Source organism: Periophthalmus magnuspinnatus, chromosome 8, assembly GCF_009829125.3.
Source record: "Periophthalmus magnuspinnatus isolate fPerMag1 chromosome 8, fPerMag1.2.pri, whole genome shotgun sequence".
Lineage (NCBI taxonomy): Eukaryota > Metazoa > Chordata > Actinopteri > Gobiiformes > Gobiidae > Periophthalmus > Periophthalmus magnuspinnatus.
Genome location: NC_047133.1, coordinates 2,262,598 through 2,284,888, shown reverse-complemented (window position 1 = coordinate 2,284,888; position 22,291 = coordinate 2,262,598). Strand labels below are relative to the sequence as shown.

The following is a 22,291-nucleotide window of genomic DNA, read 5'->3' as shown; positions in this document are numbered from 1 at the left end:
AAACCAGGACTGAACCAGGACTAAACCGGGTCTAAACCGGGTCTAAACCGGGTCTAAACCGGGACTGAACCAGGACTAAACCGGGACTAAACCAGGTCTAAACCAGGACTAAACCAGGTCTAAACTAGGACTAAACCAGGTCTAAACCAGGACTAAACCAGGTCTAAACCAGGTCTAAACCAGGACTAAACCGGGTCAAATGCCACACCTTTATTTAAACTTTAAAGTCCAATATTTATAAATTAATACAGATTATTATTAAGTAAAAACGTGTCTTTGATCAGTTGTTTTCAGATCTTTACTGATCAGAGTATTTTTATTTACTATTTATTTTACTTATTTACTCTTTAAATTGCAGATATTTGTATAATTCTGTTTCATTTTGTGTTTATTTAAATCCACTCGTCTCAAAAACAGAAAAGACTAAACCTTTGTGACTTTTCTTTCGTGTGCAGTATTTTCATCGTCGTCTTATTTACACATAAACATCTTTTTTTTTTCTTTTTTAAACGTCTGTTTTCATAATTAAACTGCACGTTCGTATAAAGAAGTGAATCGTGTGACTATAAAAATACATTTGTGTGAAAACAGGTCCCAGTTTGTGTTTAAATCTCATAAAAACATTGATCCAAGTGAAGTTCCTCTTATCGTCTGGAGAGTTTCTGTAAAAACCTCATGTTCACGTCATAAAGTTCAGTTTTTAATGATTTTCTCTGGTGTTTTTGTTTCTTTCAGCACTTGTTGGACGAGTTCAACCCGAGTTTACACAGACTGGTGTCTCTGGGGGACGGATACGTTCAGGCGTTTCAAGGTACAAAAAGACGCAGGACTTGACGTTTTTATTTGTGCGGCTGTAAAAGTATTTGAGAGTATTATATGCGGCTGTAAAAGTATCTGAGTATTATAAACACACCCGACGTTTCAAAGTCCAGGAGCAGATCCTGAGGACGAGGCGTTTATGGATCTGAGATTATTCTGTAAATATGACGCCTCAATAAAACAAACATGAAAGGATCAGTGTGATAAAGAAAGTCTACTGTTTAATATCACTCAGGGGTACTTCTACTGCATGTACTGTATGTACTTTATGTACTCTATGTACTCTATGTACTCTATGTACTCTATGTACTTTATGTACTTTATGTACTTTGTGTTCTGCTCGTGGAGACTTTAGACACTTAGTCACAAAAACATGAGGAAAAACTTTGGGTGGATTTATATTTGTGTAAAAACCAACATCAGGAATGGAACTAAACCAGGACTAAACCAGGACTAAACCAGGACTAAACCAGGACTAAACCAGGTCAAATGCTACTCCCTTATTTAATCTTTAAAGACAGATATAGATTTAGATTTTTCTTAATATTTATCATAAAAAGTTTTACATTAAAGGTAAAATAATTGAATATAAATGATCATTAAGTAAAAACAGTATTTACTTGTATAAATGTGATTATAAACATGTTCAACTCCTCAAATGACAGATATTTGTTGTATTTTTTGTTGTGTTTGTCTAATTCTTGTGTGATTCTGTTTCACTTTGTGCGCCCCCCTCAGGTCAAAGTGTGAATGAGCTCATCTTGTTTTTATGTCGTTTCTTTTGTAGCTTTGGCTGTAAAAAGTGACGCCTACTTCACTGCCCTGTCCAGAGTGGGAGAGCGGGCCTTCCACTCTCGATCTTTAGGTGAGTCACTTTAAGAACAGGAAAAATAATTATTATTTATATTTTAATTACATTTTATGACGTAATATTATGAGTCGAAATCGTCAAATAAAAAATATAACGATAAGGTTTATTATGTCAGATTAGTCAGAAGTGTCTATATTAGTTTAGTCCTGGTTTAGTCCTGGTTTAGTCCTGGTTTAGTCCTGGTTTAGTCCTGGTTTAGTCCTGGTTCAGTCCTGGTTTAGTCCTGGTTCAGTCCTGGTTTAGACCTGGTTTAGACCTGGTTTAGTCCTGGTTCAGTCCTGGTTCTAGTCCTGGTTCTAGTCCTGGTTTAGTCCTGGTTTAGTCCTGGTTTAGTCCTGGTTTAGTCCTGGTCTAGTCCTGGTTTAGTCCTGGTCTAGTCCTGGTCTAGTCCTGGTCTAGTCCTGGTCTAGTCCTGGTTTAGTCCTGGTTCAGTCCTGGTTCAGTCCTGGTTTAGTCCTGGTCTAGTCCTGGTCTAGTCCTGGTCTAGTCCTGTTTTAGTCCTGGTTTAGTCCTGTTTTAGTCCTGTTTTAGTCCTGGTTTAGTCCTGTTTTAGTCCTGTTTTAGTCCTGTTTTAGTCCTGTTTTAGTCCTGGTTCAGTCCTGGTTCAGTCCTGGTTCAGTCCTGGTTCAGTCCTGGTTTTCTCCTGTGGCCACCGGGGGCATAAATAAAACAGTGTGAGGGCCGTGCTGCGTTCACTTAACCTCTGTAAACACGAGCGTTTAGTTTCAGCAACCGGAGCTGCTCAATGTTCAACAACTGCCACGAGTTTAACTGGACACGGGGAAATAAAACGGAAGTAAAACGACACGTAGAACCGACAAAAACTTTAAGACAAAACCCAGAGACACAAATAAAGTCCTGTGTTTATTTACATTTTTTGGGGATTGGGGGGGAGCAGGAAGCCAGGCGGTGCGATGGGGCAGACGAGGCGGATGGACCCGGGACAGGGAGCAGAGCGTGAGCCGGGGTCCGGGAATGGGGCGTGGTGAGACGGGGACAGGGCGAACTGAACCGAGACAGGGAGCAAGATGAGACAAGACAAAACCAGGACAGGAACAAATCCGGGAGCGCAGGAGCCGGGAGGAACCAGGGAACGGGATGAAGACACGCGGACGATCTGGCCCCGAGTGTCTGGTCCTGGCTCCTCTTATCCACGGCAGATGGTGGTGATTGCGCTGATGAGATGCAGGTGCGCGTGGGAGGAGCCAGGAACTCCACCCCGCTCTGGCAGGTGAGGGAGGGGGAAGAGCAGAACAGGAGGCAAAAAAGAAAAAAAGAAACTAAACAGACACTTCATAAGAGAATGAATCAACAGAGAGAGAGAGAGCCGCTCAGGACACAGTCTGCTGTTCATCTGCATCTCAAACAAACTAACCGCAAAAGAAGAAGAGTGAGGTTCAGATCTGAGCCAGAGAAAAGAAAAAGAAGATATTTTTGTGAGGAAAGACGATCCAAGACAATCGACTCGCGGGTGTGGACTTTCCGTCACCGTTACTCCGCAACCAACTGTGCTTCATGTAAACTCAAACGGCGTCTCAAAGCGGCGGCGTGGGACTCTTTAAATACATCGCTGTCATTACGGTCATGCGTTTACGTCGACGCGTCAAAGGAAAAACATGGATGGATGTGTAAAGTCGAGGTAGTTTTGTGGAAAAATGCAGCACCAGTACATTCTGATATTTCCTTTAACGTGATTTTTATGGTTAAAAACAGAATAAAAGTCGAGGCGAGCGACGCTGGTCTGTACTGTGCTCAGTCCTTAAAGGGTTAAACAGAAATGGGGCCTTAAACATCAACTTTTCGCCGTCCTCAGACCCAAAGCAAACAAAACAAACAAAAGAGGACAATAGTAGGGCCATTAAAGGTTGAAACTGGAGACAAAAGCTGTTTCCAGTCTCCAAACATCTTCACTCCTACAACCGTTTGTCCAGTGACGGATTTAAATTTCCTCTTTTGCTTTAACTTTATGGATATTTTGTTCAAAGTTGAGCCTTTCCGTGCGGATTTTGCATGTTCTCCCTGTGTCTGGTGTAAAACTGTTTAAGATCGAGAGTCTTTTATCGCCCTGGATCTAGAATAAACACTTTTTCAACACTTTGTAAAGACGATTACGCTCAGGATCAGACCTGGACGACTGAGGACACAGACTTTACAAATGTGTGAGTCTGGTGTGTGATTGACAGGTGGATTAACCAATCAGGGACAAGCGCCGTGTCCGTGTCGGGAAAAATAAAGGGAATAATATCACAGGAGGCTGAAAACACTGTGGATTTCTGCAGAATTACAAAAAAATCTGTTAATCTGAGGTGAGAAAAATGTGATTTTATTTGTAAATGTTGGACCAATGAGTCACAAAAAACCTCAAATCTGATTGGACGAGACGGACAGAGGACGTGGGACGAGACGGAAGACACAGACAGAGATGAGACACCAGGAAATACAAGTGTTTTTCTGCTGCGACACGTCCGATATCTAAAAGTTTATAAAGGTGAAGAAGTGATGATTTATTTAAAGTTTATTATTCCCAGACGCTGAATGGAGTTTTTAACTGAAGTTTTTGTCGTGTTTGTCGACATGATAATGTTGTAGACCTGGTTTAGTCCTGGTTTAGTCCTGGTTTAGTCCTGGTTTAGACCTGGTTTAGTCCTGGTTTAGTCCTGGTTTAGTCCTGCTTTAGTCCTGCTTTAGTCCTGCTTTAGTCCTGGTTTAGTCCCGGTTTAGTCTTAGTTTAGTCCTGGTTTAGACCTGGTTCAGTCCTGGTTTAGTCCTGGTTTAGACCTGGTTCAGTCCTGGTTTAGTCTTGGTTTAGACTTGGTTTAGTCCTGGTTTAGTCCTGGTTTAGTCCCGGTTTAGTCCTGGTTTAGTCTTAGTTTAGTCCTGGTTTAGACCTGGTTTAGTCCTGGTTTAGTCCTGGTTTAGTCTTAGTTTAGTCCTGGTTTAGTCCTGGTTTAGACCTGGTTTAGTCCTGGTTTAGACCTGGTTTAGTCCTGGTTTAGTCCTGGTTTAGTCCTGGTTTAGTCCCGGTTTAGTCCCGGTTCAGTCCTGGTTTAGTCCCGGTTTAGTCTTAGTTTAGTCCTGGTTTAGTCCTGGTTTAGTCCTGGTTTAGTCTTAGTTTAGTCCTGGTTTAGTCCTGGTTTAGTCCTGGTTTAGACCTGGTTTAGTCCTGGTTTAGACCTGGTTTAGTCCTGGTTTAGTCCTGGTTTAGTCCTGCTTTAGTCCTGCTTTAGTCCTGGTTTAGTCCCGGTTTAGTCTTAGTTTAGTCCTGGTTTAGACCTGGTTTAGTCCTGGTTTAGTCCTGGTTTAGTCCTGGTTTAGTCTTAGTTTAGTCCTGGTTTAGTCCTGGTTTAGACCTGGTTCAGTCCTGGTTTAGTCCTGGTTTAGACCTGGTTCAGTCCTGGTTTAGTCCTGGTTTAGTCTTAGTTTAGTCCTGGTTTAGTCCTGGTTTAGTCTTGGTTTAGACTTGGTTTAGTCCTGGTTTAGTCCTGGTTTAGTCTTAGTTTAGTCCTGGTTTAGACCTGGTTTAGTCCTGGTTTAGTCTTAGTTTAGTCCTGGTTTAGTCCTGGTTTAGACCTGGTTTAGTCCTGGTTTAGACCTGGTTTAGTCCTGGTTTAGTCCTGGTTTAGTCCTGGTTTAGTCCTGCTTTAGTCCCGGTTCAGTCCTGGTTTAGTCCCGGTTTAGTCTTAGTTTAGTCCTGGTTTAGTCCTGGTTTAGTCCTGGTTTAGTCTTAGTTTAGTCTTAGTTTAGTCCTGGTTTAGTCCTGGTTTAGTCCTGGTTTAGTCCTGGTTTAGTCCTGGTTTAGTCCTGGTTTAGTCTTAGTTTAGTCCTGGTTTAGTCCTGGTTTAGACCTGGTTCAGTCCTGGTTTAGTCCTGGTTTAGACCTGGTTCAGTCCTGGTTTAGTCCTGGTTTAGTCTTAGTTTAGTCCTGGTTCAGTCCTGGTTTAGTCCTGGTTTAGTCCTGGTTTAGACCTGGTTTAGTCTTAGTTTAGTCCTGGTTTAGTCTTAGTTTAGTCCTGGTTTAGTCCTGGTTTAGTCCTGGTTTAGTCCTGGTTTAGTCCTGGTTTAGACTTGGTTTAGACCTGGTTTAGTCCTGCTTTAGTCCTGGTTTAGTCCCGGTTTAGTCTTAGTTTAGTCCTGGTTTAGACCTGGTTCAGTCCTGGTTTAGTCCTGGTTTAGTCTTAGTTTAGTCCTGGTTTAGTCCTGGTTTAGTCTTGGTTTAGACTTGGTTTAGTCCTGGTTTAGTCCTGGTTTAGTCCCGGTTTAGTCCTGGTTTAGTCTTAGTTTAGTCCTGGTTTAGACCTGGTTTAGTCCTGGTTTAGTCCTGGTTTAGTCTTAGTTTAGTCCTGGTTTAGTCCTGGTTTAGACCTGGTTTAGTCCTGGTTTAGACCTGGTTTAGTCCTGGTTTAGTCCTGGTTTAGTCCTGGTTTAGTCCTGCTTTAGTCCCGGTTTAGTCCCGGTTCAGTCCTGGTTTAGTCCCGGTTTAGTCTTAGTTTAGTCCTGGTTTAGTCCTGGTTTAGTCCTGGTTTAGTCTTAGTTTAGTCCTGGTTTAGTCCTGGTTTAGACCTGGTTTAGTCCTGGTTTAGACCTGGTTTAGTCCTGGTTTAGTCCTGGTTTAGTCCCGGTTTAGTCTTAGTTTAGTCCTGGTTTAGACCTGGTTTAGTCCTGGTTTAGTCCTGGTTTAGTCTTAGTTTAGTCCTGGTTTAGTCCTGGTTTAGGCCTGGTTCAGTCCTGGTTTAGTCCTGGTTTAGACCTGGTTCAGTCCTGGTTTAGTCCTGGTTTAGTCTTAGTTTAGTCCTGGTTTAGTCCTGGTTTAGTCTTGGTTTAGACTTGGTTTAGTCCTGGTTTAGTCCTGGTTTAGTCCCGGTTTAGTCCCGGTTTAGTCCCGGTTTAGTCTTAGTTTAGTCCTGGTTTAGACCTGGTTTAGTCCTGGTTTAGTCTTTGTTTAGTCCTGGTTTAGTCCTGGTTTAGACCTGGTTTAGACCTGGTTTAGTCCTGGTTTAGTCCTGGTTTAGTCCTGGTTTAGTCCTGGTTTAGTCCTGCTTTAGTCCCGGTTCAGTCCTGGTTTAGTCCCGGTTTAGTCTTAGTTTAGTCCTGGTTTAGTCCTGGTTTAGTCCTGGTTTAGTCCTGGTTTAGTCCTGGTTTAGTCCTGGTTTAGTCCCGGTTTAGTCTTAGTTTAGTCCTGGTTTAGACCTGGTTTAGTCCTGGTTTAGTCCTGGTTTAGTCTTAGTTTAGTCCTGGTTTAGTCCTGGTTTAGGCCTGGTTCAGTCCTGGTTTAGTCCTGGTTTAGACCTGGTTCAGTCCTGGTTTAGTCCTGGTTTAGTCTTAGTTTAGTCCTGGTTTAGTCCTGGTTTAGTCTTGGTTTAGACTTGGTTTAGTCCTGGTTTAGTCCTGGTTTAGTCCCGGTTTAGTCCCGGTTTAGTCCCGGTTTAGTCTTAGTTTAGTCCTGGTTTAGACCTGGTTTAGTCCTGGTTTAGTCTTTGTTTAGTCCTGGTTTAGTCCTGGTTTAGACCTGGTTTAGTCCTGGTTTAGACCTGGTTTAGTCCTGGTTTAGTCCTGGTTTAGTCCTGGTTTAGTCCTGCTTTAGTCCCGGTTCAGTCCTGGTTTAGTCCCGGTTTAGTCTTAGTTTAGTCCTGGTTTAGTCCTGGTTTAGTCCTGGTTTAGTCCTGGTTTAGTCTTAGTTTAGTCTTAGTTTAGTCCTGGTTTAGTCCTGGTTTAGTCCTGGTTTAGTCCTGGTTTAGTCCTGGTTTAGTCTTAGTTTAGTCCTGGTTTAGTCCTGGTTTAGACCTGGTTCAGTCCTGGTTTAGTCCTGGTTTAGACCTGGTTCAGTCCTGGTTTAGTCCTGGTTTAGTCTTAGTTTAGTCCTGGTTCAGTCCTGGTTTAGTCCTGGTTTAGACCTGGTTTAGTCTTAGTTTAGTCCTGGTTTAGTCTTAGTTTAGTCCTGGTTTAGTCCTGGTTTAGTCCTGGTTTAGTCCTGGTTTAGTCCTGGTTTAGACTTGGTTTAGACCTGGTTTAGTCCTGGTTTAGTCCTGGTTTAGTCCTGGTTTAGTCCTGGTTTAGTCTTAGTTTAGTCCTGGTTTAGTCCTGGTTTAGTCCTGGTTTAGTCTTGGTTTAGACTTGGTTTAGACTTGGTTTAGTCCTGGTTTAGTCCTGGTTTAGTCCTGGTTTAGTCCTGGTTTAGTCCTGGTTTAGTCCTGGTTTAGTCTTAGTTTAGTCCTGGTTTAGTCCTGGTTTAGTCCTGGTTTAGTCCTGGTTTAGTCCTGGTTTAGTCTTAGTTTAGTCCTGGTTTAGTCCTGGTTTAGTCCTGGTTTAGTCTTGGTTTAGACTTGGTTTAGACTTGGTTTAGTCCTGGTTTAGTCCCGGTTTAGTCCTGGTTTAGTCTTAGTTTAGTCCTGGTTTAGTCCTGGTTTAGTCCTGGTTTAGTCCTGGTTTAGTCCTGGTTTAGTCCTGGTTTAGTCCTGGTTTAGTCTGACTGTTTTCTCTTTTCTTTTAAAGGGGATGTCTTGGTCCAAATCTCTGAGAGTCAGAGGAGACTCACGTCTGAACTTGAGGGAATCGTAAGTCAAACAAATGTAATGCTCAATTTAAAGATGCACTGGGAAACTTTTCCACTGGAGGGTCCACTGTCGCCTGGTCGACCTGCAGATGTTATTTCTTTAATTTAAACTTATCTCCTCAGACGAGCTCCATTTGAGAATCTGTTTTTCTTCAGGACATTTTCAGCGACAAAAACATCTGTAGGAAATAAACTTAAGATAAATTAATGCTCTAATGTGGAATATTCCAGACAAAGCAGGTTTATTCACACACAAGATAATTCAAAGTGTTTTACAGGAAAAAAAAAACATTAAAATCACAACAAATCAAAACATAAATAATCACAAATAATCATCATAAAATTAACCTTAAAGGAGAAAAGTGCAGAATAAACCCCTTTCAGTCACATTCACAGATAAACAGAACACTGATTCTCCGTGTTTAGTCCTGTTTTAGTCCTGGTTCAGTCCTGGTTTAGCCCTGGTTTAGTCCCGGTTTAGTCCTGGTTCAGTCCTGGTTTAGCCCTGGTTTAGTCCCGGTTTAGTCCCGGTTTAGTCCCGGTTTAGTCCCGGTTTAGTCCCGGTTTAGTCCTGGTTTAGTCCCGGTTTAGTCCCGGTTTAGTCCCGGTTTAGTCCTGGTTTAGTCCCGGTTTAGTCCTGGTTTAGTCCTGGTTTAGTCCTGGTTTAGACCTGGTTTAGTCCTGTTTTAGTCCTGTTTTAGTCCTGGTTTAGTCCTGGTTTAGTCCTGGTCCTGGACACGTGTCTGCGAGTCTCTGGTTTTGACACTTTACCTTTGATTTTCGATGTTTTTAGACGATAAAACTCTGCAGATGTTCCTGATTTGACGTGTCTGTTAAAGTTCAGGTCTGATTCATTATCATTTCTCGATTTCTCTCCTGATTTGAAGGTTTTAGACTCTGGAGGTTTTAGACTCTGGAGGTTTTAGACTCTGGAGGTTTTAGACTCTGGAGGTGACACTTTCTCAGTTTTATGACTCGAGTTTTGTCTTGAGTTTATCTGGAGAAAGTCGTTTTTCCTCCACACACTGAATCAGACCAACCCACTGGTCCAGATTCACCTCCTGCAGAGACACGTGGAGCGTTTTATCTTTCACTCCTCCTTCAGGACGAGTTAAAGCGACAGATGATGGACACACCACACGTTTAATCATCTCCGTTAGTTCACACGTTTCTTTTGCAGCTTTATCACGTCGTCTCGTTGATAATCCGTCTTGTGTCTCGTCAGTTCCGCTGGTTCCAGGTGGAGGTTCTGCAGGAGATGGACAACAACGTGAGGATGGACGTAGATTACATCGCGGTGAGTGATCGGGGTCAAACGTGAGCCGCTCCGGGTCAAATCCACAGCGTTATCGCCGCCTTATTACGGTGATCGATGCGTCCCGGGAGCGGCTCTCCATCAGGTGAACGCGCACGATCACCTGATGAACAGTCCATTCATTCCACCTCTTTCCCGCCCACGCCGCCGCGGGACACGACCGGCAGAGTCTCGGCTCCATCCTTCTCCCGTGTCTCCGCCGGCGCTAATTTGGAGCTGACAGGTTCTACGTCGGCCGCGTGGAATGATTATGCAGCGACGTGACGGGAATTCTGCTCTGCTCCCACAGGGCAGCAAGAACCGGTACGAGCTGGAGGTGCGGAGCCAGGCGGCCGCCGCGGACAAACAGCACCGCAGGGACAGGACGAGACAGGTGGGCGGAGTCACAGTTTAAGAAAGGAAAAGAAGAACCGGATGAGTGTGTGACAGGAGATTTAGAGAACACACCTGAGGAAAGAGCCCACAGGTGTTTGTTTCGTGTGTTTCTTTTTGTGATAAAACAAACTAAAATTTACTGGATCCACAACAAAAATCAGATTAAGACGTTTACGTTTGAAACACAAAACAACCAAACAGAGACACTAAACACATGCACGGAAATACTGTCCAGAACATTTAACTGTATGACATCTTATATTTCAGCTTTTAATTTATTTATTTATTTATCTTTTATATTTTTATTTTATTTTTATTTTATATTTATTGTATTTTTATTTTATATTTATTTATTATTTAGTTACTTTTTAATTTTAATTTAATTTTAATTTATTTTTTTTATTTTACATTTATTGTGTTTTTATTTTATATTTATTTATTTATTTATTTACTTTTTATTGTATTTTTATTTTATATTTATTTATTTACTTTTTAATTTTTATTAAATTTTATTTATGTTTTATTTTTTTATTTTACATTTATTGTATTTTTATTTTATATTTATTTATTTACTTTTAAATTTTTATTTAATTTTATTTATGTTTTATTTTTTTATTTTACATTTATTGTATTTTTATTTTATATTTATTTATTATTTATTTACTTTTTAATGTATTTTTTATTTTATATTTATTGTATTTTTATTTTATATTTGTTTATTATTTATTTACTTTTTAATTTTAATTTTATTTTAATTTATTTATTTTATTTTACATTTATTGTATTTTTATTTTATATTTGTTTATTATTTATTTACTTTTTAATTTTATTTTTATTTTATATTTATTTATGTCATATACACATATTTATTACATATATTGTTTCTTCTGGGTAATTGAAGGTGAGATAGAGAAGCTGCTCGACTTTAAAGCAGAAATTCAGAACTTTGTGACGTAAAATCAGGACGAAACAAACTCAAAACCCAAACTACAAAGATTAAATGAATGTCCGTTTGGATTTGAGCGACTTCTGTTTTGTTTTTTTATAATCACAGAGTATAGATCCAAAACCTGAAGCTACGAAGCAGAAAAGGATGAATCTCTGAACTAAAAACCCTTTAAACCTGTTGATTCTCTGTTTTGTTTCCAGGACGAGCACCTGCACTTCCTCAGAGAGAGTCACGGCGACGCCCTGCAGGAGGAGGAGCGCCGCTACCGCTTCTTAACCGAGAAACACTGTCGCTTCATCCAGTCGTTCTCACGTCTCATGACCCAGGTCCTCGCCGCTTTTAATATCCACTTTAAACCAACATCCGCTCGGTAATAATTAGCCGAGATTAGCCCCCGTAGGGAAATTATCCGCCGTTTATAACCGGGGTCATTCTCAGGGCGGAGAAACTTCACGCTGACGGTCCATTCGTTTGAACTTTGGCTTTTTTTTTCCCGACGCTGAAGCTGAAGCTGAAGCTGTAAAACGAACAAAAACACGACCCTGACCTGTGTATTTACATAGTTCACGTCTCCAGATTATTAAAACTCGGCGGTTATTCAGACTACGCTCGATAATGTGGAGCTAATTTCGCGTTCTGGGGCTAAATTATGTCTCAGGTCGATGAAATGTCCGTTTACGGCGCTAAATTATTCCCCGATTGTGAGAAACGTGGACAAGTCGGAGCAGATTTGTGTTTTCGTTTTTGTTTTTCCTCGATTGTTGCAGGAAAAAAGAGGTGAGTCCTTGTGTGCGTTTGCTGTTAAATGTGTGTTGTGTGTGTGTTTTGTGTTTCGTGCAGACTGGGGGGTCGCTGCAGCAGAGAGCAGAAGTGTGGACAGAGAAGGCCAGCGCCACCCGGAGGCAGGAGGCGAGAGCGCAGCCTGTGAGTGAACGACGAGCGACGACTGTGACACGGTTTAGACGTGTCGTTTGGACGGTTAGGGGGAAAATGAAAAAAGACAACAACAAAAAAAGGAGAGGAAGGAAGAAGAAAGAGAGGAAAGAAAGGAAGGGAAGAAAGGAAAAAGAAAAAATACATTAAAGAGAATGGATGTTTTTGTCTTTTGTCAAGTCCTGTTATGGTTTGTACTGTACAGGTTTTTTTTTCATAAATAAAAGTATAAATTAAAAAAATTTAATAAATCAAATAATAAATAAATAAATAATAAATAAAAAAATACAAAATACAAAAAATAAAATGATAAATGAATGAATAAATAAATAAATAAATGAACAAATAAAATTAAAAATAAATGAATTAATAAATAAAATAAAACAAATAAATAAATAAACTAATAAATAAATGAATGAATGAATGAACAAATAAAATAAATAAATAAATGAATTAATAAATAAAATAAAACATAAATAAATAAATATATAAAAAAATACAAAATACAAAAAAATAAAATAATAAAATGAATGAATAAATAAATAAATAAATAAATGAACAAATAAAATAAAAAATAAATAAATAAATGAATTAATAAATAAAATAAAACATAAATAAATAAATATATAAAAAAATACAAAATACAAAAAATAAAATAATAAAATGAATGAATAAATAAATAAATAAATGAACAAATAAAATAAAAAATAAATAAATAAATGAATTAATAAATAAAATAAAAAATAAATAAATAAAGTAAGAAATGAATGAATGAATAAATAAATACATAAATATAAGTAAGGTTCATTTAACCAACAGAACAATTTATGAAAGGATGTGAACTGATTGCAAATTGTTTTAATATTAGTTTATTAGTTATTAGTTGTGTTTCTAAGTTTTCCTTATGTTACCTAAATTTAACGATGTCTGTAGAGAATTCAAGTGAAAATATTCAGTCCTTGACGTCTTAGGGGAAGGTAAACGCTTAAAACGCAGATTTTAATTGATTTAGTTTCGCTGCAATGGTCATTTTAGTTTCTCAAAGTGAAATAATGTGACAGGACTTTGTTTTTAACCTAATTTTCCTTCTTAAATTCCTTGAGCAAAGTGTAAAAATGTTTAAAATGTGCAGTATTTTCAGTATCTGGTGTAAAGTCCAGGGGAGCGTCTCATCCGTGCTCCTCTGTCGCCCTCTGCTGGACGTAACTTGTATGACAGTTTTCTTGGTAAATCCTGATGGAGATGAGGCTGTAACCCACATATGCTCATCATGTATTATTCTCTTTATGCACAGAGCAATTAGGACTCGAGTAAACAACACGGATCCTTCAGAGATAAACCTGAGCCCGTTTAGTGAAAGACGACGCCGCGTTTGAGGCGCTAAAGCCACGTCTGCCTCCTGCACTCAAGAAAACGATTAACACACTTTGGATTGGATTTGAAGTCCATCATTTTTGAATTTCTGACGTGCAAAAGTATCTCTGTTATTACTAGTGCAAAGTAAACAGAGAAAACAATCAGGACAGACACAAGAGACAGACTTTCCTGCTAATAACACTGTGTTTTTTAACGTGAAATATCCAAAACGTGCACATGTTCCACTGGAGAACTTCTATTAGTGATTAGATTTAAACTCCCAAACCCAAAAGTCACTGACAGCGGAAAAAAACTCATAACTCTTTTGTTTCTAAATACTTTTATTTTATTTTTTCAGAGCATTTAGAACGACTCTTCCCACATTAATCTGAGCAAATCCAGCCCCGAGGAACAAACCCTCAGTGTGCAGTGGGACTTTGAGTCACATGGGTCAAATGCTCCGAGCGTAAACGCCATTAAAGGAATAATAAGTGTTTTTCACAGACAGGGGGCAGTATCTCCACAGACCTGACTAGTCCTGATTTCTTCCTGTGGGTCGATCTTAAAGAAAAGGTGTTTATGAATAAACCTCAGACGACTTAATAAACGACTTAAAACGTAAAATCGAGGATCAAATTAGGTCATTTTTACTTCCTCTAGTTTAAGTCGTGATAAGTTCAAGTGTAAGTGACAATTCTAACCGTATATATCACCAAAAATCTCAGAAGGTTCAGTTTATCTTCTACTAAATTTGGTGAGTTTAACTTAAGAATTAAAGGAGCGACTGAAGATTTAAAAGTGTCAGTGACTTTTGGGCCTGTAGAACATCGTGACATCATCTGAAACGCAGCAATAGATTTTCACAAACACAACCCTAAGTTAATATTTCAGACGTTTGGTGTTTACTGGACGGGACAGACGTGTGCATGAATGATGGAGAAGAGCAGGGAGCGACATTCAGCTCATTTTCTTCCCTGCAAAATGTCAATTCCACGATCAAACTGCACCGTACGATTGGGAGACACAGTCACAGCTCCGATCGGAAAAAGAAAAACGCACGAATGCTTCAAGTCGCACTTTTGTAACGTGTTTCTCTTATAACTCAGCCATAAAATAACATACTTTTTTCTTTTTTTAATATAATTTGGAGCTTATTTTCAGTCTCACTTCAGACTAATGTACTGATACCAAATGTATTTATGTATTTATTTATTTAATTGTGGTTATTAGGCCGGATTTTAGTAAAGATTGTGCATTTTTGGACGTCAAAATCTTAATTTCCATCACTGTCCTGTGTTTGTCGAGTGCAGAGGTGGAAATTAAGTCGATCTGAGTTATAAGAGAAACAAACGTAACTTTAATAAATCATCCAAATGAACAAGTGGCTCAATTTTCAACCAATTTGATGAAGAAATGTCCGAGTTCTGCTGTGAGTGAGTGATTTTTTTGGGTCATAATTTACCCCGGGACGACACAAAACGTTAAATAAACTCAAAACGTTTCCGTCAAATCTTCTCCGTTTCTCGCTCGACTCATCTGAAACTCCAGAACCAGAGGCGACTTTACCCGAGTGATTAAACGCTCCTGAACGCCCCGCCCTCCACGCCTCTGTTTACTCCTCACCTCATTATTCAACCATGTTTTTGTTTGTTTTTGTCACGTGGGGAAGTGCAGAGTGTTACCTCCGCTCTGTGACGCTGCCCATGCGTGAAATTATTGCCTCTTTTGACAAATACGTCTTAAATGACCGACTCTGTTATGTAAATGTGAGGAACTATTGTGTCTGCGGCTGCTGTTAATGTGTTTTTTTATTCTTTTTTGTGTTTTTTTTTGGTCAAACAGGTGGAGATTCACAGAGGCAGAGAGGAGCTCGGGCGTGTCCCATCCAGAGGTGACGTTTTCCTTCTGTCCGTGTGAACTTTGTTGTTTTATTTATAGTTATTTACTCTCTCCTCTTTCCCTTTATTAATATTTCCATCATATTTTATAGCGTTGATGGTGTTTCTCAGCTCGTTTCGTCTCTACCGTCTTATCTCTCCTGCCTCTGTATCTCCCTCTTCCACTTATTTTGCAAATGGTGCAGTTTTTCGTCTCAGAAAATGTAATTACGTGTTATCATGCGTAAAATAGATAGTAGGTAATTATGCACAAAGCCATGAATAGAATTTTGTATGTTTTAAAGTCGACGGGCGAAACTAATGATGTTTTTTGTGAGATCGAAGATGGAATAATGTTTATACAGAACATCTGCCCGAGTTTAAGTCATGTGATCTTGATTTGTGTAGTTTAAATGGTTAAAATGACGTACTGCAGCTTTAAAGTGCTCATATTACACTATTTTCTGATGTATTTTATAAAGTTTCCTCGTCAAAAACAGACCTGGAGTTGTGTTTTTCGTCTCATTCGCACATGTTTAACACACAAAACCCCCGCGAATGTTGGCTGAGTTCTTCCCTCAAACTCGAAAAACGCTCTGTTCCACCTCGTGATGTCATCGTGTGGCGATACAGGAAGTGCTCCGCTGTGTTTTTTAAACTCCACACACCTTCATTTCTAGAATCATTTGGATCATTTCAGCCTTGGAATTTCTCGTTTCTGCTGAACAAAAGGTGGATGTTAGGTTGAAAACTACCACTTGATGACATCACAAGGTGGAACGTCGCGTTTTGAGCTTTGGAGATGTTACAGACGAATAATAAAGTGTCACTCAAACATGTGTGAATGAAACAAAAACACAACTCCAGGTCTGATTTTGACGCGTTAACACTGTTATAACACGACTTAAAGCTCACAATTTGTGTATTATAAGACCTTTAAATGTGCATTATGTAACTTTTCGGTGAATTGTCGTCCACCTGCGCGTCTCCATGGAAATGTTATTGCTTTACCTGGAATGTTCCACAGTGTGTTATTAATTACAGGTGTGTGTCAGTTGCTAAAAACACCTTTAAAAGCGGCGTTTTTGTTACAGCGAGTGACCTGGAACTTCATCATAAACAGAACAAACGCTAAACTCTGGAGCTTTCTACGCATAGCAACAGCATCTCCATAGAGACAAGCGCGTGCACGAAAAGTTACATAGTGCACTTTAGAATAGATCTGGAGCGACTAAACTAAATAAAAGCAGATGATTCAAAGCTCTTGAGACTGACGTAGATGTTCATTTATGGAATTATTTTTTTTGTTTTCCAGCTCCATCTCCAGAGAACCGGCTCCGTTTGGGCTCCAGCTCCGACTCACAGGGCGGAGGAGGCGGAGGAGGTGGTGGAGGAGGAGGCGGAGGAGGACGGGCCATGAGGACTCTGGCCGCGCACCAACCGAGCAGCGCCAACCCCACCCTCCTGCCCTTCAACAAAGGAGAACTTATCAACGTCCTGGTGCAGCAGCCCAGGAACGGGTGGCTGTACGGGCGCGCCGAGTCCCCGCCACGGTCAGTCTCCACCCGTCAGTCTCCACCCGTGAAGTTTATAATCTGTATTTACCGCGAGGATGACGTACAGTTGGATAAAACGTGTAAAAATACTGCACAATACATCACATTTTTACGCACACACAGAAAAAAACTTGCCATTTTCTGGTATTTTCCTGCTTTTCGATGTTGTTTCTTTGCCTGGCATGTTCCGCAGTACGGCATTTAACTTATCTGTCGCTATGGAGACGAGCAGACGACACCACAGGGGGCAAAGTCACAGAGTTTACCATCAGATCTGTGGAGAGGCGACCCTGCGCAAACTAAAAAAATACATGTTTTTTTTTTGTGCATTTTTGAGCCATGAAAACAGAAAAAAAATAAGGAAATACTGCGTTTCCATGGAGATAATTAAGCAGAAAGCAAAGTCACACAGTGCGTCTTTAAGTGCCATGTGCGTGTCGCTTTGTTAATCGTGTGTTATGATTAAAAAAAAGTGTGTAACGGTTGTGTTTATCCTCAGTTCTGGTTGGTTCCCTGCGTCTTACGTGGCATCTCTGGACGATCCTCCGAAATCACCAATGTCGAGGTAAACGCACAACAAACGCACAACGAACGCACAACAAAACGAACACGCAACTACTATATTTTTACGTTACTAGTGCGTTACACAGTGGAAGAGCGTGAGTGTGTGTGTTTTTAAGCTAAATCTAATCATACAAAAGAAGGGCGCGTTCTAAACCTCTTGCATGTGGGTGACCTATTGCCGCGGGCGACGCCAGTTAACGCCGCCAAACTCGACTATTTCCGTGACGTGACTCATAACGTACGTCTAAAAACCCCGTGTGCGTGTGTGTGTTTGTGTGTTTTTCTTTCCGTTTTGTTCAGTAACTCATCTATCCGAAGCACCAGCAGCATGTCCAGCCTCCTCAGCCAATCAGGAAGCAGCACCCACAGCCCAGCCCCGCCCCCTATGGCCCCTCCTCCGCCGCCATCGCTCTCGTCAGTACCGTCCAATAAACCAGCGAAAACCCAGCCGAGGTCGTCTTCACAGAGCAAGGTATTTTCACGCTCAACGGGTTTTACACGACTGACACGAAACCGAGGGGAATTAATAGAAAAAATAAATAAAAAATTGTGCGTGATTTCATTGATTTATATGATTTCCAGAAGGGCAGTTGCGGCAAAGTTTTGTTCTCAATGACGCCGCAGCCTTCGTTTTGGTGGACGCACGGGGGGAGCTCCAGCTGCTGACGACGCTCGGCAAGAAACGTGTGATTTTGTGTCGAGTGCAGTGATAAATGTGCATGACGTGAACGATATTTCAAGTGTTTTGGTTCGTCGAAGTGACATTTTAGGCTGCAGTTGTTCAAAGTTTGATGAATTTGATGTGGATGGATAGAATTTTGGAGGTTTTTGAGGTTGTGAAAAGCACGAGTCCCACGAGACGAGAGACTTCCAACATTTTTAAACAAGAACTTTTTACAATCAAGCGTGAATTTTTGTGAGATTTTGTGACGCAAAATCTGTAAATTGGCTTCTGTAATTGGTCACGGTTAGGTTTTTAGTTTTTTTTTTTTTTCTAATACCGTAAATTTCGGAACTTACGTGCAGTGGCTCTATTTCCTTCTTTGATTCAAACTTATGTGCAGTGGCTCTATTTCCTTCTTTGATTCAAACTTACGTGCAGTGGCTCTATTTCCTTCTTTGATTCAAACTTACGTGCAGTGGCTCTATTTCCTTCTTTGATTCAAACTTACGTGCAGTGGCTCTATTTCCTTCTTTGATTCAAACTTACGTGCAGTGGCTCTATTTCCTTCTTTGATTCAAACTTACGTGCAGTGGCTCTACTTCCTTCTTTAACGGTCAAACTTACGTGCAGTGGCTCTACTTCCTTCTTTGATTCAAACTTACGTGCAGTGGCTCTACTTCCTTCTTTGATTCAAACTTACGTGCAGTGGCTCTATTTCCTTCTTTGATTCAAACTTACGTGCAGTGGCTCTATTTCCTTCTTTGATTCAAACTTACGTGCAGTGGCTCTATTTCCTTCTTTGATTCAAACTTACGTGCAGTGGCTCTATTTCCTTCTTTAATGGTCAAACTTACGTGCAGTGGCTCTATTTCCTTCTTTGATTCAAACGTACATGCAGTTATTATCAAATCTGTAAATAAATAAACCGCACTTCAATATATCGGTTATAGATGTGTTGTAACGTGAGATATTTACACAGAGTTTTAATTTAAGACACGCTTTTTTTTTGCAAACTGTGCGTGAAAATCCGCACCAACACGACGTCAACGCGGGATGAACATACTCTACCTGCAGGTTTAGAAAATAAAACTGCACCAACACGAACCATCTGTTTTTACACGGCCTGGACAAACAATAAAAATTTGTCACCTGGAGAGGAGCCTCCTGCTGGATAATTACTGCATGTGCGATTATGTTTCAGTTATTTAACGCCAACTGGTGCTGTTAGTTTCTTCTTCTTAAACGACCTCGTTTAGAGACACGTCCCGCGGTCGTGGAAAAGATGTCCGTCTGTTTGAAAAGCGTCAAACCATCAGCGTCGAGCAGAGAAAACGTCTAAGGAGAATGAAGAAAAAATACTAAAATTGGGTTAAGAACTGTCCAGCGCTTTATTAAAAACTGGAAGGACGAGGAAGAAATGTGGCCGGAGAAACATCCTGAATGATCATGATCGGCGACACTTAAACGTTTGGCGAAATCAAAACGAAGGAAAACAATAGTAGAACTCAGGGCTGTGTTTAAGAGTGAAAGTCGGAGCATTTTTTATACGAAATATTAGACTGTGTGACCTTTTTTCCAGTGCCGACTTTTTTTTTTTGGCCAGGCAGTGCATTTGTCGTCTTTTACGTTGACCAAGTTCTTCCCGCTGCCGCCTCCAACGTTGCACCATTGATTCATTGATGCCAAACTTACGTGCAGTGGCTCTATTTCCTTCTTTGATTCAAACGTACGTGCAGTGGCTCTATTTCCTTCTTTGATTCAAACTTACGTGCAGTGGCTCTATTTCCTTCTTTAACGGTCAAACTTACGTGCAGTGGCTCTATTTCCTTCTTTAACGGTCAAACTTACGTGCAGTGGCTCTATTTCCTTCTTTGAATCAAACTTTCGTGCAGTGGCTCTATTTCCTTCTTTAATGGTCAAACTTACGTGCAGTGGCTCTATTTCCTTCTTTGATTCAAACTTACGTGCAGTGGCTCTATTTCCTTCTTTGACTCATTTCTTCGTGTGTTTTTTACGATGAGGCTGTGGCATGAATCGCAAAAATAACAGTTCAAAATCAAAACTAGTTTATTCTTCAGCTCATAATCTTTCCCCACGTCTGTCTCACTTTTTCGTTTACTGCTAGAGAGCGCCCCCCGGAGGCCGTTAGCTTGTAAAAATCTATAAATTAGCCGCACCGTTGTAAAAGTAGCGGCTTGTAGTGTGAAATTTACAGTACTTTATATCATTTTGAGCTGAGAATTTGCCATTTTTTGTGCTAATTTGCGTTATTTGTGCTTATTTTGAGCTAACGTCATGTCCGGATGGGGCTAACTGGAGGCACTGCTCTGTCTAAACCTCTTTTACTCAAGTTAGCGTTTAATCTGGGCTTTGTCTTAACGCACTCTGACCCCTTCCCCCTTCAGCGGTCAAGTGTTACCATCTTATTACCCTCCATTACTAAACTACGCATCCACATTCTTGTCCTAATTTCACTTCTGTATTTCCGCAGGGACCCGAAGCTCCGCCAGCGCCGCCGCCGCCGCCGCCACATCCTCAACTCTTCCCCAGGTGAGAACGGTGAAATATGACTGAACATTTCCCAAAGGTCTTCCCTCGGAGTGTACGACCGAGACGAGGGCCATGATCCAAACTACGCCATTAGCCTCGAGAGCAGTTTAGCGGCGAAACCGTTTTAGCGTTAGCCATTTATGAACAAAAGCTTATGGGCGACTCCCTCTTGAGGCGAGCGCTCTCAGCCGGAACAGATTGAAACGCATTAGTTAGTCCTGATGTTGTTCTAACCTTTACCTCGGACTTTTTTTATTGCAGCGACACTGAATTTTTCCTTTTGTTTTTGTTAAAGGGGAACCAACCCGTTTGCAACCGTGAAGCTGAAGCCGACGATGACCAACGATCGATCTGCGCCGAAGCTAACACGCTAACACATTTTTGGAAAACGTAAACATTATCTGACTGTAAATATGCAAATTTTTGTTGAACTTCCATTAAATTCTCGCAAATGCATTCGTAAAAATCGCAATTAACGAAGTGAAAAAGTCGTGCGTGAAGGTGGACGGCGTAAAAGTCGGCTACGCGCCACGGAGCGTTTAGCAGCGGAGGCTAAAATCATCTCAGCGTGTCCCTCAAAACTCACACATTATGCATCAATTTGACACTATTTTGTTCAATAAACGCAACAGAAAACTCCCGAAAAACGTCATCATATTTACGACAAAAACGTGTAAAGTCCGAGATTCATTTACGTATGAAAACCGCCGTAGCCGCGTCGTTTTATTTGAACTTAATGGACACCGAATCCAGATTAATTGGCGTTAAGTCGTGCCGCGCAGAGTCATTCATTTTGTTTTCGAATATAAAAGCGCAGGGAAAATGAGGAACCGTCTGTGCGTTCATGTTTGTGTCATATAAGAAGACGATTTAACGTGCAATAACGGCGATTTACGTGATTTTTTTGTGTAGTTCGCTCAGGTAACAGTGTAAATACAGTTCTGTCAATGTATTTTAATTATATATTTTGATAATTTTTGGATTAACGTGGAACCAGGTTTTTATTAATCATCAGTGCTTTTCTTTTAGTAGATTTTTTAACAAATTTTACCAATGAATTTTTTTTTTTTTTACAATTCCCCTGTGTTTAAAATGTGACTTTTGATAATAAACTCTGTCCTGACTTGACTCGGCTGAGCGTCGTTAAACGTGTCGCTCTCCAAACCGTCGGCGGAGTTTGCTGGAGCTTAAATATCCGTGTGCTCTCAGGCGGGAAAAGTTAGAAGAAGTTACTCCCACGATGCCGCCTCTCCTCTTCCTCCGTCGGGGATACTTAACCCAAATTGAACCCCAGTGTGAATCCGATTCTGCTAATGGCTCCACAGTGAGTGAGTCTGAAACTGGCACGAACTTAAGAGGAAAGAGAATCTCACGAACATGACTCGAGTTAGAATCAAAGGGTTAAAAGTGTTTAGTGTTTTATTATGTAACACATTCACTTTCTGTTAAAATAATGTGTGTTCTGTCCAAACGTGAGACGAAGGAGAAGATTTGAACGACGTCTGCAGATTTGTATCATCTAAAAAACATCGAAAATCAAAGGTACAGTGTGAAAATCAGAGACTCAGAGACGTGTCCTGTGTTTGTGTCGAGAAGAAAAGACGAATGTGACGTCCTGATCACGTCTACAAACAGGACTTAAACCAGACTTAAACCAGGACTAGACCGGGACTGAACCGGGACTGAACTGGGACTAAACCGGGACTAAACCAGGTCTAAACCAGAACTGAACCAGGACTGAACCAGGACTAAACCAGGTCTAAACCGGGACTGAACCGGGACTGAACCGGGACTAAACCGGGACTAAACCGGGACTAAACCGGGTCTAAACCGGGACTAAACCTGGACTAAACCTGGACTAAACCTGGACTAAACCGGGACTAAACCGGGACTAAACCGGGACTAAACCGGG

The 22,291-nt window shown here is 40.6% G+C and overlaps 1 protein-coding gene across 1 annotated transcript in view; it reads left to right on the top strand.

Moving 5' to 3' along the window:
* The window catches only part of baiap2l2a (BAR/IMD domain containing adaptor protein 2 like 2a), a 22,684-nt gene extending 965 nt beyond the window's left edge, over positions 1-21,719 (top strand). Inside the window, exons 2-14 of the mRNA XM_033971841.2 lie at positions 736-811; positions 1,607-1,684; positions 8,180-8,241; positions 9,466-9,537; positions 9,845-9,928; positions 11,080-11,205; positions 11,720-11,803; positions 15,011-15,059; positions 16,361-16,598; positions 17,101-17,166; positions 17,466-17,637; positions 20,321-20,379; positions 20,675-21,719. Of these exons, the coding sequence (XP_033827732.1) occupies positions 736-811; positions 1,607-1,684; positions 8,180-8,241; positions 9,466-9,537; positions 9,845-9,928; positions 11,080-11,205; positions 11,720-11,803; positions 15,011-15,059; positions 16,361-16,598; positions 17,101-17,166; positions 17,466-17,637; positions 20,321-20,379; positions 20,675-20,753 (1,245 nt within the window). The 3' untranslated portion in view covers positions 20,754-21,719. The remainder of the gene's footprint in view (positions 1-735; positions 812-1,606; positions 1,685-8,179; positions 8,242-9,465; positions 9,538-9,844; positions 9,929-11,079; positions 11,206-11,719; positions 11,804-15,010; positions 15,060-16,360; positions 16,599-17,100; positions 17,167-17,465; positions 17,638-20,320; positions 20,380-20,674) is intronic.
* The last annotated feature ends 572 nt before the right edge of the window (positions 21,720-22,291 follow it).